General features: G+C 45.2%; 1 protein-coding gene across 1 annotated transcript in view; it reads left to right on the top strand.

Moving 5' to 3' along the window:
• Nucleotides 1-17,338, top strand: part of TAF3 (TATA-box binding protein associated factor 3) — a 174,651-nt gene that overhangs the window by 111,974 nt on the left and 45,339 nt on the right. The window contains exon 3 of the mRNA XM_032349786.1: nucleotides 13,168-15,002. Within this exon, the coding sequence (XP_032205677.1) occupies nucleotides 13,168-15,002 (1,835 nt within the window). The remainder of the gene's footprint in view (nucleotides 1-13,167; nucleotides 15,003-17,338) is intronic.

Below are 17,338 nucleotides of genomic sequence, written 5' to 3'. Positions count from 1 at the left end.
ATTGATTTCCTATTGAGTATGGTTGTTTTCTATCGGCTCGGTCATTATGAGCTTCCTACCACCATTCCTGCCCGCCTCCCACCATTAGTAGAATGTGTTATTTTCTGGTTCTTTTGTATGTCTTATCTGATAGTGGAACTTGTTGATCTTCTGCACAGTGAACATTTGTAACCCTTTCCTTAGCTTTCTTTACCTGCCTTTCTCCATCTTTTCCTTTCTTTTCATCAAGATTCCCTGCTTACAGCTGGCCAGTGGTTTCCCGTCGTGCTCAGACACTCCAGCCCCCTGGGCACTGAAGACAAGGCGGGCCCCGACTCCCGCGTGCCGGCCTCCCCCACGGGCTTCCCCTCCAGCCGCAGTGCCTGGTTTCCAGGTGCTGAACATGCCAGTCTGTTCCCACAGCAGGGCCTTGCCTTGCTGCTCTCTCTCCTTCCCAAAAACGCGCGTGCAAAAGCACATCTCATGGCCACAGTCTTCTTGCGAATCTGGTCTTAACTAAAATGTCCCTTCCTCTCTGACCATTCTTTCTGACGTAGCCCCCCCCTCCAAAAAAAACCACGATCTGTTCTGTTTTATTGTCTTCTTAGCACTTCATCACTATGGATTTCGTTTGTCTGTTTGTTGCCAGCGTGCCCTACCAGCAGGTGAAGTCCACGAGAAGAGAGACCTTGGCTTTGTTTCCTTGCGTCCGTGTTGCCTGTTGTACAGATTGTCGCAGGTGTTTGTGGGGGGAGCAAAAGCGTAAGACTGCTTTAGTGTGTGATCTTCAGTTGGACTCTGGCGTTTGCCCCCACCACCAGACTGAAGCTGTTCGCCCAGGTCACCAGTGACCTACTTCATACTCTTTTCTCAGCAGCTGGAGTGATTTTTCTAAAACAGATCAGGGGTCTGGGGTGGCGCAGGCAGTCGAGCGTCTGACTCTTCAGCTTAGGTCCTGATCTCAGGAGCGTGAGATGGAGCTCCACGTCAGCGCCGTGCTCCGTGTGGAGTCAGCCTGGGATTCTATCTCTCTCTCTCCTTCTCCCACTGGCCCTAATTAAAAAAAAAAAAAAAAGGCAGTTCAAACTTAGAAAGCCAGCTCCTCACCATGGCCCACGAAGCCCCATCTACCTGTCCAGTCCATCGCATTCCCTCGTACTCCCCTATTACAGTGGCCACACTGGTTGCCTTTCAGTGCCTCAAACGTACAGCCTCATTATACATACGGCTCTTCGTGCTGTTCCTTGTGCCGAGAATACTTTTCCTCTGGCGTGTCTCTGCGTAGCTCTTCTAATTATTCAGATTTGTGTCTAGTCGATAATAAGAGAGTTTTTTCATCCTACCAAGAAGATGGCCCTCTTTCTCACTACCGCCTCCATAGTTGCTATCTTCTATGACTTTATCCTGTTTGTTTATTTCATAGCACTTATCATAGGGCATAATAACTTTGGGGGGATGTGCTCTGCTGGGTGCTTTTTGATCTTTGGCACAATTGAATACTCCGTGTTGAAACCCTTTCTTGTACTTGCTTATATTTTCGCTTCTGGTTTTCTTCCAGCTTATTGGCTGTTCACACACTGGATGTTTCCTCAGGTGACCTTTCTTACACTCCCAGCTTCAGCCACCTTTTTGCAAATACTGCATGTCGCTTGCTGTGAGCTTTGCTCGACACGTGTTAAGGGCCTTCTCTGGGTCAGTTGCTGTTTTTGACACTGGGAGTACAATCTGGAAGATACAGGCCCTGCCCTCAGAGGGCTGACCTTTGAGTGTGAGACAAAATTAGCTGAGCAAATGAATAACATAATGTGAAGTGGGAGGGGGGCAAGTAGGTCACAGAGGGTGGGTGATCAGAGAAGACCTTGGAGGACATGACCCTGGGGACTGGATAAAATGAGAGAAGCATCCATGAGAAGACCTGGAGGAAGACTATTCTGGCCATCGGGAGAGTCCTGGGAAGCAGTGCTGCGAGTTTGAGGAGTGCCAGAGAGGACAGTGGGCTTGGAGAGGAGGAGCAGAGGGTCAGGGCGGGGCAAGGTCCTGACAGGACGTTATAAACCATAGTAATCATTGGGATTTTAATCTCTTTCTGACTCAAAGCCATTGGAAGACTTTGAGCAGGAAGACGATGCCATTCTGCATTTGGAACTGGAGAGTCCTCCAACTTCTCCCATCCTGTGGCCTTAATGGGGAATAGGAACAATCATCTTAGCTTTTGGTGGTCAGAACTATTTATTTGCAAAGTCATACAGGTGCTGTATCGAGACATTCATCACTGAAACATTGTGACTTCCGTCAAAGAAAGTTTCATCAGTACTTTGATGAACACTTTCATCAAAGAAAGTTTACATGAAGTTCCAAGTAGTTTATGGTCAAATACAGTACCTTCAGTTCTCATCTTTAAGAATTTTTAACCCGTAGTTGAGGTATATGGTAAGTTTCTATTACTCACAAGTTGATTAACCTCTTAGCTCCCCTCCCCTACCTTTCATCTCTGCCAGGAAAGAGTTGATCGTAATTTCATAGCATTTTTCTAGTAATTTTTATGCCATCGTGATGCCCTTGTTTTTGTGGCTTGTAGTAATTGATGGTTTCTTGGGGTATTTTTTGCTAGTTTTGAATCACCAAATTTGAGAGACCAGCAGCGATTTTGTAAGCTGTCTCCTAAATAGGAGGATCTCTGGGCTTAATGGAATGAGACAATAAAATCCAGAAGCTTCAATACTATTTTCTTTCCCCATCAAATTTATCATTTGGTACTGAACTGATGTTTCTCTTAACGATTTCAAACTGGAGTCATCCTGAATTTGGTCTTCTTGCTAATCTTGCTTTTTAACAGCCATTGTGTAATTATCCTGAGCCTGCCTTTTTCAGGATTTTCTGGAAATCTCTGGTATCGTACCGGTGTAGTTGGGGGAAGAAAGGTAAAAGTGGGCACAGGAGTGGCTCCTCCTTGCAGATGGCTCCTGCTCAGGGCCCGGGGAGTGGAGAGAGTCGTAGCATAGAGACTGCCATTGACAATCCGTGGCCATTGGGACAGTTTTCAACAAGATTTCACGCGGTTTTTACTGACTGTGAAGCAAGTAGAGTCAACAGTATTTGTGTGTGCGTACAGTGGAAGACTCTTGTGCTCATCAACACAAGAACAGAAAAGGGCTGGTTCTAATAAAAAGGTCAGTCTAATAAGAAGGATTGTATAGAAGACCTAACTGGTGAAGAGGTGTCTTATGTAAGTAAGGACAGGAAGGGAAAGGAAACGAAGAACGTAGGACAACAGCCGAATTACCACCTCTCTGAGGTGTTGGCTGAGTCACTGATCGGAAGTCCCCCCTTCTTAGGCCCTTGGGTTGTAGGTTTATCCAGTTTGCTGTGGCTTTAGTAGTTTAAAACAGTTTCTCTGAGTTTTGGACAAGGAATATAGTAAGCATTTAATTATAATTTGGAGCAACTGTCACATTTCATTGACCCTAAGATATCACCCATGGTAAGCAGCACCATTCTTTTCTAAACCACTAAGAAAAAAAACTCCACAACTGCCAATTAGACAAGAAACAGTTCTTTGTTACTTTTTAACTGCATAGAACAAATACTTCTTCCTCACATTTTTCTTTTACATTTTTTTTAGAAGATTGTATTTATTTATTAGACAGGAAGAAATCACAAGTAGGCAGAGAGAGAAAGGGAAGCAGGCTCCCTGCTGAGCAGAGAGCCTGATGCGGGACTCCATCCCAGGACCCTGAGATCATGACCTGAGCTGAAGGCAGAGGCTTTAACCCACTGAGCCACCCAGGTGCCCCTTCCTCACATTTTTAAGTGGTTATTGTCTGAAACATCTAGGAGCTTCAGTGTCTAGTTATTTTACCAAGAAGGATAGGTTCACCCACAACCGGGCAATGAACAACATCACTGTTATTACTTGTCTGACAGAAATAAGATGCTTTGCTTATAAAACATATCCCAACTTCAGAGATAGACACTTTTTACCATATTAAGAACACAGAATCAATAAAATCTGGTGAATAGTAGTATTATCTTTTCCGCCAGTAATACTGCTGGAAAAAAAATTTATTGTCAGCCTGGGATGATTGCTCAGCAGCTACAGGCAAATGTGGTTCCTGTCTGGGTGGGGCTTAGTTGAGGAAACAGATAAAAACTGCCAAGAATCAGTTATGGGTTAAGACTCTTTGTTTTGGAGATAGGGAACAGCCAAAGAATATTCCTTGGAGAAGGCAGCACGTAAGCGTTAAGATTTAAAGGGTGAGAGAGACGAACATGGAAACAACCAAGGGGAGCGTGTTCCTAGCAGAGAGCGACAGAATATGTGGCTATAAAGATGCCGAGAAGGGAAGGAGCTTGGTGGGTTCCAGAGAGTCAGAGAATGGTGGTGTGACATGAGCAGGAAGTTCGCGTAGCTAGTGCTCCGACAGCTTTACACCTAAATACGTCCCGGTTTGGGTTTGGAAAAAATGCCAGATATGGTCACAGTGTTACGGTTCTTAAGGCATATTTAATCTCTTCATTAAATGCCTTCTGAGGACTGGAATTCCTTTCAAATAGAATCTTTTATTGTAAACCCATAGTCCATAAAAGTATTTCATGCTGATGAATTTATAGCCATATAATTACATACAGTTGATCCTCATTACACAAGGATTCCGTATTTGCAGTTTCGCCTGCCCACTAAAATGTATACGTAGCCCCAGATTCCGGTGTGCCTGACGCTTTCACAGGCGCTCACCGACGAGACAAAGTGTGGCAAAGAATTTGAGTTGCCCACCATGTATGTTTCTAGCGGAGTCCAAACAAGGGGATACTCTGCCTTATTGCTTTAGGTCTCATACTCTAAACAAGTGTCATTTCCATAGTCGATTTGTACCATGTTTTTTGTCTTTGTTTTGTTTTTTTCTTTTTTTGGGGGGGGGGCGATTATGTTGTTTAAAACGTCCCTAGGCACATAAGCTAAAGTGCTGGGTAGTGTTCCCGAGTGTCAGAAGGCCAGGCCATGCCTTATGGGAAAAATACCTGTTTCAGATCAGCTTCATTCAGTTGTGAATTACAGTGCTGCTGGCTTTAAAAAACTTCAGTGTTAGAGAATCAACAATAGGTATTAAATGACATAAAACAAGGCTGCGTATTGATCTGCAGACAAAAAATAGTGACGGGAGCCTCACAGGAACCTAGCCTTATATTTCCCCTGGGAGCAGCGGTTCTGTTGCTGCTGATTTAGTGCGCACAGCCCCTTCGTCGAGCGGAACCACTGCAGGTGACACAAGTCCCTTGTACGTGCGTATGTGACTACATGATTAACATGTTGCTCTGTAGCAAACCACCCCAAAGTTGAACGGCTAAAAATGATAGCAACTGTTCATTGGCTCACAAGTCTGTGGGTGGTCCTGTGGGGTTGGCTCAGCTGTGCAGGGCTGACCTTAGTTGTACATTTGCAATCACCTGGTCATTGATGGCCTCACTCGTGTGTCTTGATGATTGGCCTGGGCTTCTAAGGCATGCCCTTCTCCTCTAGCGAACTAACCTTGCCTCAGTCACGTGGGGGTCCTTGCAGGTTTCCCATGAGCAGCAGGAGGGCCAGCGCCCGTGTACGAGTGGTTTTCAGACCTCGGTTTATGTCTCATCACCAACTGTGACCCACTGGCCACAGCAAGCAGGCTCCCCTTCTTGATGAGGAGCCCACAGAAAAGGCATCCATGTGGAGAGGGGAAGAATTTATCTTCTGTTTTTATAACTCTAACTCATTTATTAAGCACTTGGCTGGATTCTTTACATACTTTGTCTTATTGTCACTCAGAAGCCAAAGAGGTAGTACTTTCTGTTAACCCTAATTGGCATGAAAGGAAATTGAAGTTTAGAGAGGTGAAGCGACTGCCTAGCCAGCCATTGGCACAGGCAGGTCACACGTGTCTGAGCGATTGCAAAGTTTTTATTCTTTCTCTACCCATGGCCTTCTGATAGACGAGTGGCTAATTTGCCTAATTTGTTTGGGCCCAGGGAGAAAATAAAAAACAGCAGTAAGATTAGTTTCATCAATATAAGAAAGAAAAAACCTGCCATTGTTTGTCTTGGAAAAGAAACTGTGTCACTGTTATAATATAGTGTACATGGTCTTACTAGTGGAGTGAGTTTGAGAAAAGCAGGGAGCCAGTGATTTGCAAATGTGTGGTGCTTGATTTGCACGAAGGGCCCGCATCCTTGGTAGGGAATCTTAGTTGTAATAGGATGTATTCCGAAAGACTTAAAGGAAGTTGATTAAAATATTAGAGATAGTGACGTTGTCTGAAGAGATCTTGTATTTATTTCTTTTTTTTTTTAAAAAATCCACAATATTACCATAGCTGGGCCCTATTATGCTATTGTAATCATAGTTGAACCAAGAAGGGTGATTAACGATAGCAATTTATTGTACCTGAGGAGGAGAGAAAATAGGAGATGTTGTCGTTATCATAAATCATATCATAAATAACCAAAAAGAAGCACTCCGAATGCTCGTGCGGTGTCAGCAGCCAGCCCCTTCAGGCCCGTTAGCCCAGGATGTAGCCATAGAAACCCCAAAGTCATATTGTTATCTTAGTCTTGCTGCAGTTATGTGATACAACAGCATTAACATATAGATTAGGCCATTTATAATACTCGGTGTCATTTCAGGTTGGCTTGCTTATATAGCATTTTAGTTTTTTATTGTGCAGAATGTTAGGGAAATAGTGCTTTTTTACAGGTCAGTGTGTGTATAAGTATTTATAACACATCATCTTCACTCTGCTATTAATTTATGGTGTTATTGATTGGTTGTACCCTATGAATTGTCACTGCCTAATTGTCTTGTCTTTGCTAGTAATTTCATTTTTTTTTAAGTAAATAGGTTTATTTAAAAATTACCTACCCACTTACACACACTGAGTTGTGTTGTAAGGGTCTAATTTCTGTTGCATTATAGACAGCACAGTTTGAAAAATATTTTATGAGGGGATGTACATGGATTTTTTAAAAATTTTTAGCCTCATTTGGAACTTAAAAAAAGCCATTGCTCTGGATTGTTTTTGTATAGCTACTCTTCCTGTCTTTACCGGCACCCAGGATCCCTCACCATTTCAGCTGCCCCAGACCCCTGCTCCCAGCAGCGTCTTACCCGACTGAGCCTCCCCCACAACCGGCCCTGCCAGTACCCTGTGCTCTAAGCCCTCTTTGTCCCCAGTGTCCCGGCAGGTTACTTCAGTTCTGTTCCATTTTCTCAGGCTCCTTACCTCAAGAAGTAGGGAAGAGTCATTCATTTGTTAGCTTTACAGCCTTATTTTGGCAGCAGCTGGCTGCTGGCTTTATCCAAGACATAAACGAAGTGGTCAGAATGCCAAGGGCTGTTGCATGTAGTCTGTGAAATAATTTAGGGGCAGAAGTAACTGTCCTGCCCTTTAGGTCATCCCACATGTACAGTTGACTCTGTGTGGAGGTGGCCCCAATAAAAAGTTCCTCAACTCTTCCAAGGAGGCGGTCAGATGTCAATACTGAGGTTTTGCAGATGAGAAAACTTAGTCGTGGGAGAGGTAGCGGGTGTCCGAGGTGGACTCATGGCTCTGGTAACAGATGCCACACGTGCTTTCAGTCTGGACCCCCTCCCCCGCCCAGTCCTCATTTCCCCGGATGTGTACCTTATACCGATCCCTGCCGCAGCACTTGAGCTGACGGCCACAAAATGTGGTTGATTCTTAAGGATGAGAAATCACGTCCTGTTGACTTCCTGCAGGATGGACAGAGTGCTTACCCCAGGGACACTCAGAAGACACCCAGTAGGCAAGCGAATGAATGAGCAGTAGCAGGAGTGAGTTCCTATGGGGCACCTGGGTGGTTGAGATGTTTAAACTTCTGCCTTCGGCTCAGGTCATGATCCCAGGGTCCTGGGATCGAGCCGCATGTTGGGCTCCTGGCTCAGTGAGGAGCCTGCTTCTCCCTCTACCTCTCCCTCTGTTCATTCTCTCTGTCCCTCTCTCTCTATCTCTTTCTCAGAAGAATAAATAAAATCTTTAAGAAAAGAAAAGAAAAAGAGTGAGTCCCTTCAAGGAACTTGTGACTGTAGCATCCAAATAAACGGAAAGGTGTTTTTTGAAAAAATATGCATTTTAAACAAATCCTTTCATATTTGTTAATAAAAGAGGAACCTATTATAAAAACAGGAGGATGTGTAAACTAGTAAGAAAATAGGTTAACTTTGGGCCATAATTGCTAGAAATTTCTGCATGTGTATTTCTAAAAAAAAAAAAAAACCCACAAAAAAAATCATATTTTAAATACATTGACTTTTTGGTGAAATACATACAGATAGCTGTTTATTGTCCCTGTATTTAAAGTTTAGAAATGCAGGTGTAGTTTCTGCCTATGTTGAGATCATGCCACTACATTTTAAAGTTGCCTGCATCTGTGTAGTTAATGAGATAAAAAGCTTTCAGTGCCGTATGAAAACAATTTCCTTTTTTCCCCCTAATGTCTAGGAGCTTTTTAGATTATATAGTGTGTTTCTTTAAAGGCATTTGTTGTTCTACTTAAAAGGATGTCTTGTTCTCAGTACTTATGGTAGCTTGGAATTAGCCTATTTAAAAACTCTTTCTCTGTGTTCAGGCCTTACTGCCTTGTTTTATCTTTTGTTCGAGAAGTTTGGCAAAGAAACATGTTTTTCTCATTACTCCCCTGGGAAATGTAGCGAGTGTGGATTATTTATTCGTGTCATTAATGAAGGAAACTCGGAGTGGAGTTTGTAGTGACCCCCCTACCTGCATCAACATCTGCGGGAGCTTTAAAAAGATGGATCTAAGCACGGGCCCGTCTTCTTTCTGATCTGTGAGTAGGAGGGGACTTGCCCATCGCTCTGCAGTCACACGCTGAAGGAAAACATTAGTTTGGTGAAACTGGGTGAAGGGTGTTCGGGAGCTCTTTGTCGCGTTCTTGGAACTTTTCTATAAGTTTGAAATTGTTTCTGATTAAAAAGTTAAAGCATAGTTTTGCAGTCACATGTTGACCTGGAATCGGTGATGGCGGAAACGAGAAGACACCTGCGAGGTCGTCTTCCTTTGTCCATGTCTTAGGGTAAGATACGGAATTGGCTACCAGCTCAGGGACTCTTTTAAATTGGATTTCTGACCATGGTGATGAATTCGCGTGGAGTCATTCACATGATCTCCCAGCATTTCCTTTTTTTTGACAGATGAGGAAGCATAGCACATATGCAAAACTCTGGCAGAATGAAAAGTTACTTTTTAATATGGTGGGTTTTCCTTAAATTGGACTATAGTACTTACATAATTTATAATTATAGATTGAATTATAGCACATATATATCAATTATATATATAAATTCACTAATATATATATGTGTGTGTATATATAGATGTATAAACTTCAGTGAATTTATATGATGAACAGTGTTGTTCAGTAGTGGACTTGAGCCTTCCCCAAAGACATGACATATTTTTGGAAAATAAAGGTTCCTATACTGGTATAAGTGTGGTTCTTAATATGTCACTTTTCTTACTGTCAGTATCTTTTTTTTTTCCTAGAAGTGTAAGAGTTATATCATAATTTATGGTTTTCTGTGATGACTGGCAGCACTAACGATTAGTTATAAAGCTATCACAGTTTTGAATCAGTTCTTACACAAAGGATAATCAAATCAAAAGTCTTATCACCATTAACATTAGCCAAATTTTAACACAGGCAGAATAGAAAATACCAGTTTTGTTAGTAATTCCTTACCGCGCCTTTAGCAGCAAGGAGCTTCGCTTACTAAAATACCTGTTCTCACACGGTGTCCCCAGCATCTCTGCCCTGCTTTCAGTGCGGGATAGAGTTCTTCGGCCACATGTTGGAGGTGAAACCCACTTGACCTGAGTGTTAATTCAGGACTTAGCTGTTATGTAGGGTTTCAGAGATTATGGCAAGGAGAGTTGTTTTGTGTTTTTTATTTGTTACGTTCTCAAAAAGGATTGCAGGGTTGACTTTATAATGTGTATCTATTATGGACCAGTATTATTATTTGGTAGTTTGACTATTGAACTCTAATTAGTTGTTCTAGCTCAGAAAAGCAAAGCACGGGCCTTTCATCGGGAGGAGGTATAGCTAAGTATCTTCCTGTGGGTCCCGGGAGCTCCTTTTCTAGGGATTGCTTCTGCTAGAGTAATCCCTCTGCCCTCCCAGGGGATTCACCCAAGGCCCTCTCGGGAGGACACCCCATCCCAGAGCCGATCTAGCCCAGGGCTCCTCCAGAGGTAGGAGAACAAGACATGCTTGAACACTAAAGGTTCCTCTTTCTGCTTTGGTCGTTAGGATTAGGAACCTGTCGTGTAGGAGGAGGTTCTTTAGAATTTAGAAATAAAACAGTAATAAGTACTGTAAAGTTTTTTATTTGTTGGCTTGGAGACTATCCTAAAGCTCTCTTCCTTCCCATTTTTTCAGATGTTTGCCTATTAGCGGTTGAGCAGAGTCGCGGTCTGTCTTGCCATTCTGATGAAGACAGGGTTGAAAGGGGCTGTTCAGTTTTTCTGAATAGAGTAGATCTAGGACAGGAATCTGAAGACATTTCTGTAAAAGGCCAGATAGTAGATATTCTGGACTTGCTTGTTGTTCATATAACCAGAGTCTGGTAGAGCCCAAAGCGGGAGGGCGCCCATTTCTAGTTGTTATGGAAAGTGTCACAGAAGATGGAACCATGATTGGAGGCTAAGAAGAGACAGTTACCCAAGTGTCGGGGGGCAGAGCCTTCCAGATGGAGGGAGCTGCACGTGCAGAGGCGCAGAAGTGTGTCTTAGGGGAACTGCACACCAGCCCGCGTGGCTGGAAGGGCAGCGCGCTCAGAGCTCAGGGAAAGGGAAGGTGAATTACGAATGGAATCAGGTGATGGCAGGCCCTGTAGGTGGTGCTGGGAACATTGGGTTAATTTTACATTTTAGGCTTTCAACCTGTTTTAGGCTCACAACAAAAAGAGGGCAGAGGGATTACTCTAACGGGAGTTCAGCAGTTAAAATAGGTAACCCTGGGGGTAAGCATTCCACTTGATAGAGAATAGGAGACCCAGTCTGCACAGTGCGGTGCCTCCGAAGGGGTTCCACCGAACCCTTGGGCTCCAAGGAATTCCTTTGGCAAAGTAGTCCCGTAGGGACCTGTGGAAGGTCCTTGAGATGGGGAATCACACGCTCGGATTTGTGGTTTCAGAAGATCAGCGTACGGCAATGTGGAAGTGGCAGCTGGAGGCCGAGAGACTGGTTAGAAGTACAGAGGGCAGTTGCGGGCAAGCAGTAGTGGCGATGGGGAGGGCACGGCACAGGACAGGCAGTGGAGGCTGCGTTCCCAATGCGGAGGTGGAGAAACAAAGGAAAGAAGGAGTCTGGAATGAGGTTTCCACTTAGGTGCCCGGACGGTTGAGAGTGTTATTCTCGAGTCATGCTAACTAACAGTCCTTATGTCTCACATTTGTCCTGTGCTGGTCATCACTCACTGCCCGCCCCGCTCCAGGTCTAGGGCTCGAGCTAATGAATAACCATCTTCCTTCTTTACTTTACGTCTCTTAATGACTGCAACACTCCCTCGCCACGGCGCAGAACCTTGAGATGGTGCTCGACTCCTTTCCCCACTCTTAGAGCTCATCCTGTATTAGAGTCCGTTCGTTCTCTCTTCAAAATCTCATGTATCCCTACTGCTTCTTCCTTGTGTTACCGCTCTTCGAGTTCAGACCCTGCTGTCAATTACCTACGTCATTTCAGTGGCCCCTAATTTGTTACCTCTCCGTTATTGCATTACCTTCCATCCGTCCTGTATGTTCCTGCCAGAAGGATTTGCTGACATACACCCTGCGACTTTTCTTCCTTGTCTAAAAATCTTCTCCAGGTCCAAACTACCAGTAGAATAAAGATCATTCTGTCTTTCTGGAATTCAAAGCTTCTAGGATCTGGATGCAGCCTTAGTAAGCTCACTTCGTACTGTCTCGCAGCCCGCTGGCCGGACGAATTGTTCCCTGGCTCCTGTGTCGCACCTGCCTGTCTTCGCCATCTGCTCCTTCATCCTGTACTTCGCCATTCCTAGTCTCCAAATACCCAAAACGCTACCTAATTAGTGAAACCTTCCCGAGATCTTTGATACTGTGGTAATCGGTTTCTGCTTTGAACTGCTGTAGTTCTTTATCTGTCTTATGGTGCCAATCGCTTTCTCTGTGCTGTACACATAATTGTGTCTTCGTGCTAACCTGTAGCATGCTTCGTTAATATGTGGAGAAAGAAATAATGTGATTTTTTTTTTTAAAGATTTTATTTATTTGACAGAGATTCACAAGCAGGCCGAGAGGCAGGCAGAGAGAGAGAGGAGGAAGCAGGCTCCCTGCGGAGAAGAGAACCTGATGCGGGGCTCGATCCCAGCACCCTGGGATCATGACCTGAACCGAAGGCAGAGGCTTTAACCCACTGAGCCACCCAGGCGCCCTGATCTTAAAGCAACTCAGTCAAGTAGGCGGGCCCAGTAATATTAGCCCTTTTCGAAAGGTCCGGAAACAGGCTCCAGGGGTTAAGAGAGTGCTGAAGGCCTGTTGCTGAAGTGCCAGGTTGCCAGCAGAAACACCATCTCTGTAATGCCAAAGCCTATGTGTTTGCCGTCACACCACACTGTGCCTCAAAGTGTCTGATGTCGAGCAAGCAGAACAGAAGGCTTAAGTGGTATATGAATTATATCCAGGTTGGAGGCTTGCATTTGCTAAACTCCAAGAATTAACATTTGTTATGAGTCCTCAAAAATGTATCCTTTCTTGTCATTTCTGAGGTTGTCGTCCTATAAGAACCCATCTCATGATCTTTAGAGGCATGGGGGGTGCGTGCGTATGCACACCTGTACACAGAGGAAGAAGGAAAAGAAAGGCAGTACTGAGTCAGGTTAGGAACATAATTACGGAAGCACGAGACAAATGGGAAATACTTAGCAGACTCCAGATCCTGAAAATAGGGCCAAACCACATCTGCTGTCCCTGATCGCCACTCTTCAGGAAACAGTGGTGTGCGAGTTTGGACGATCCTTGAGGATCTGCCACTTTCCTTCCCCTCTAAACACTGTCAGTAAATTCCTGTCTTTCCTAGACATCATGTGTGAAGCCATTGCTGTTATTTGTTAGGACTTTCTGTATATCACACTAACAGCTCTTTCCTCTTCCTTTACCAGAAGAAGAAGAGGAGCAGGTGCCCACTGACGGCGGCACGTCCGCAGAAGCCATGCAGGTTCCCTTGGAAGGAGATGATGAACTGGAGGAGGAGGAAATTATTAATGATGAGAATTTCTTGGGTAAGAGACCGCTGGATAGTCCCGAAGCTGAGGAAATGCCCGCCATCAAGCGACCACGGCTGTTAAGCACTAAGGGGGACACTCTGGACGTAGTAGTGTTGGAAGCGCGAGAGCCCCTCAGCTCGATAAATACCCAGAAGATTCCGCCGATGCTCTCTCCGGTCCACGCCCAGGACAGTGCAGACCTAGCCCCTCCGTCGCCGGAGCCACCGATGTTGGCACCGGTCGCAAAATCACAAATGCCAATCACAAAACCGTTAGAAACAAAGTCATTTACACCGAAAACAAAGACTAAAACTAGTTCTCCGGGACAGAAAACTAAATCACCGAAAACGACGCAGTCACCAGCCATGGTCGGAAGTCCTATTCGGTCACCAAAAACTATATCCAAAGAGAAGAAATCTCCTGGTCGCTCCAAGAGCCCCAAAAGCCCCAAGAGTCCCAAGGTGATGACTCATACTCCCCAAGTACCTGTCAGACCGGAAACACCGAACAGGACTCCTTCAGCTATGATAAGTGAAAAACTGAGTAAAGACACCATTCAGGTAAAACAGATACAGACCCTGCCAGATCCTGGGAAACTCAACAACGAGAACCAGCCGAAGAAGGCGGTCGTGACGGATAGAACAATCGACGACTCTATCAACGCCGTGATCGCACGGGCTTGCGCCGAACGGGAGCCAGACCCTTTCGAATTTTCTTCTGGATCAGAATCCGAAGGAGACATTTTTACCAGCCCTAAGAGGATTTCAGGTTCCGAATGTACGACTCCAAAAGCTTCCACCTCCTCCAACAATTTCACGAAGTCAGGATCCACTCCTCTGCCTCTTTCAGGCGGAACTTCAAGTTCTGACAATTCGTGGACCATGGACGCGTCCATTGACGAGGTTGTGCGGAAAGCAAAACTGGGAGCCCCTCCCGCCATGCCTCCTCCCTTTCCCTACATCTCTTCTCCTTCGGTCTCTCCTCCCACCCCCGAACCGCTGCACAAGGTGTACGAGGAGAAAACCAAGCTGCCTTCCTCCGTGGAAGTCAAGAAGAAGTTGAAAAAGGAACTGAAAACCAAAATGAAGAAGAAAGAGAAGCAGCGAGATAAGGAGCGGGAGAGAGACAAAAGCAAAGAGAAGAATAAGGAGAAGGACAAGGGGAAGGACAAGGACAAGGACAGGGACAAGGAGGGCGGCAAGGAGACCAAGTACCCCTGGAAGGAGTTGCTTAAAGACGAAGAGCCAGATCCCTACAAGTTGAAGATAAAAGAATTCGAGGATGTTGATCCAAAAGTGCGATTGAAAGACGGAATGGTGAGGAAGGAGAGAGAGAAGCATAAAGACAAGAAGAAAGACAGAGACCGGGGCCGGAGGGATAAAGATAAGAGAGACCGCGAGAAGGGTAAAGAGAAGGGGCGGGACGAGAGGCCCAGAGTGGCCCCCGGGCCCCTGGTGCTGCCCCCGAAGGATGCACCGCTACCCTTGTTCAGCCCCGCGGCGGCCGCCAGGGTCCCCAGTGCGCTGCCTCCTCTGTCGTCGGTGCTTCCGGAAAAACTGTTCGAAGACAAAGAGAAGCCCAAGGAGAGAGAACGGAAGAAGGACAAAAAGGAGAAGAAGAAAAAGAAGGAGAAAGAGAAGGAGAAGGAGAAGAAAGACAGAGAGAGGGAGCGCGAGAAGAGGGAGCGCGAGAAGAGGGAGCGGGAGAAGGACAAGCACAGGCACGAAAAAGTAAGCCCCGGCGTGTCCGCACCCGGCGGGCGGCAAAACGCAGGCAGACGGAGCCCGAGGGCCTGTCTGTGTTCCGGGCAAGTACTGCCCGCAGGTCAGACGGGAAGATCCTTGTAATGTGGTGATGAGGTTTCATTTTAATTCTGAGACCCACGCATTTGTAACCAAGCACCCCCCAACACACACACACACACACACACACACCCCTCCCGGTACTAATAGCGCAGCTTAACCCTCTAGGGAGCAGACAGACTCAGTAGTCCCTGGCCGTTGAAAACATTGGTCACCTTCAACTGTAAATAATAGTTGTGTAATTATCAAGGGTGCCACACAGTGGTTTGTGCCCAAATTATTAGATACCCCCAAAAAGCATCCATCTTACTCAGGGCATGCAGAACTGTGGCACTGTTTTCAGAGGACGGCTAGGCCTGTGGCGTCCCTCCTGGAAGATTCGTGTCTCTTTTTGGTGAGCCGTGTCTGTTAAGTGTTTAAGGTTAGGACTGTCTACTCCTTTCTGTAGTGTCTCTTATCCTTCTATTTTCTGCTTTAATAAGATTAGGACATGTTTCCGAGTATCTAGGCTGATCGGGCAGCCTGGCTGGTGGGCAGAAAATAATTCCAAATATTTTACAATGTTAGTAAGTCAGGCTCTCCCAGAGTACAGCCGAGGAAGCTGATCTATATCCCGCAGTTTTGTAGAAACGGGGACCTCAAGCCTTGGAGCCCAGATTGTGACCTGTGCTTTTATGGCTTTGCTCTTCAGCTCATGGTTCCTTGGATTATGGTGGTCGACTGGTTGGTTTGAACATTTCTTTTAAACTTTCTGAAAAAGTACCCAAGTATTCATGGTGTCATACACACAGATTCTGAGACCCTTCTGGAAAATAACACACAGTCATTTTTTTCCCACATAGTAAATAGGATGTATTTGATACACGGCACATCTGTTACCAGTACATCTGCAATATTTCGAATTTCAAACTTACCTAGAAAAATTAGTTTAGCTGACAAGCCATAACGGCAACTCTCACATTTTTCTGCCTAACTTTATGCTTTTTCTGTCCCCCTTGGCTATTCTACAATATAAAGAAGTAGAATGGATATCCTGATTTTAATAACTAAACATCAGCAAGTTAACAAGACACGGAACTCCCAACTGTTGTTTCCATTTTTAAAATCATCTTACCATTCTCTTGTGTTTTTGTGCACCTGGCACTAGCACGCTCCTTATTTTCTCCTCCCAACACACCTGTGCCTGACGTCCAACAGGTATTGTTACCGGCATTTGTGGTTGAGGAAGTGAGTCTGAGAGGATGACTTGTCCAAGATCAAGGTCACACAGCCAGGAGAAGCCAGGTCACTGACACGGAGATACTCCTCACAGTTTCGAAATGTTGACTGCTAGAGATCTTGCCCAGCAGCAATTAGCACTTACCCATCACAGACCCAGCACCTTGGCAGCTAGCTGGGCCCTCAGTCTGCAGTAACTCAAACAGGGTATTGTTGCCTTCAACACCATCCTAACTTCGGAAAGTCAAGGGAGTTGTTTCAGCGGCCATTATGAATTTGAGTAAAGCCCATCAGATTAGATTTGTAACAGCAGTCCTCCCCTTCCCCCAGCTTCTACCTGACTTTGGGAAAGGGAATTCCCTCAGACTACCTCGGGCAGAGGGGAAGGCTCAGTTATGAGTTGCCAGATCACACCCAACAGAAAGTCCTTGAACCATGTCTGATGGCTCAGATGAAGGACAAAAGATAAAAATTTATAAAAGCTGGGTATCTTATAATGTCTTCAAAAAGAATAAGCAGTCTTGTCTCTAGAGTTAAACCTGAGTTCACATCCTGACATTTTTAGTTGTACGACACCGGGCAAGTTTTGTGAGTAATAAATGGGATCGCATCTGAGAGGCGCTCAGTGCTGTATTTGGCACATGAGTAAATGCCCAGTAAATGCCAGAGCGTGCTGGATGGAGGCAAGTGTTTAAGTCGCTTTGAATCTGCCCATAAAACATAGAAACCTAGAGTTTGCTGCTTCGTTGGACCAGACTAGCCAACTTACATATGACTGGGTGTGTCATCTGTGCTTATCAATGTCAGAAAAGTATTTCCCCTTCCTTGGCATTCTTTTAAAGTTTAGCTCTTTATGGAGAGAGTAGAGGATGAAGGCCAGTTCAGCCCATGCAGATGCCACTGACAAGGTATCGAAATTGAGATATTAACGTAAACCTTGACTTGGCCTCTTTCGACTCCACTTGTTCCTCCCCGAGCATCAAGCCATACAAGTAAATGAAAGTGTACCTGAAATTGGGTTACATGGGGCTTTAGAATTCCCTCAC

Source organism: Mustela erminea, chromosome 6, assembly GCF_009829155.1.
Source record: "Mustela erminea isolate mMusErm1 chromosome 6, mMusErm1.Pri, whole genome shotgun sequence".
NCBI lineage: Eukaryota > Metazoa > Chordata > Mammalia > Carnivora > Mustelidae > Mustela > Mustela erminea.
Note: the sequence above shows the minus strand (reverse complement) of the source record. Positions and strands in the feature narration are given on the sequence as shown.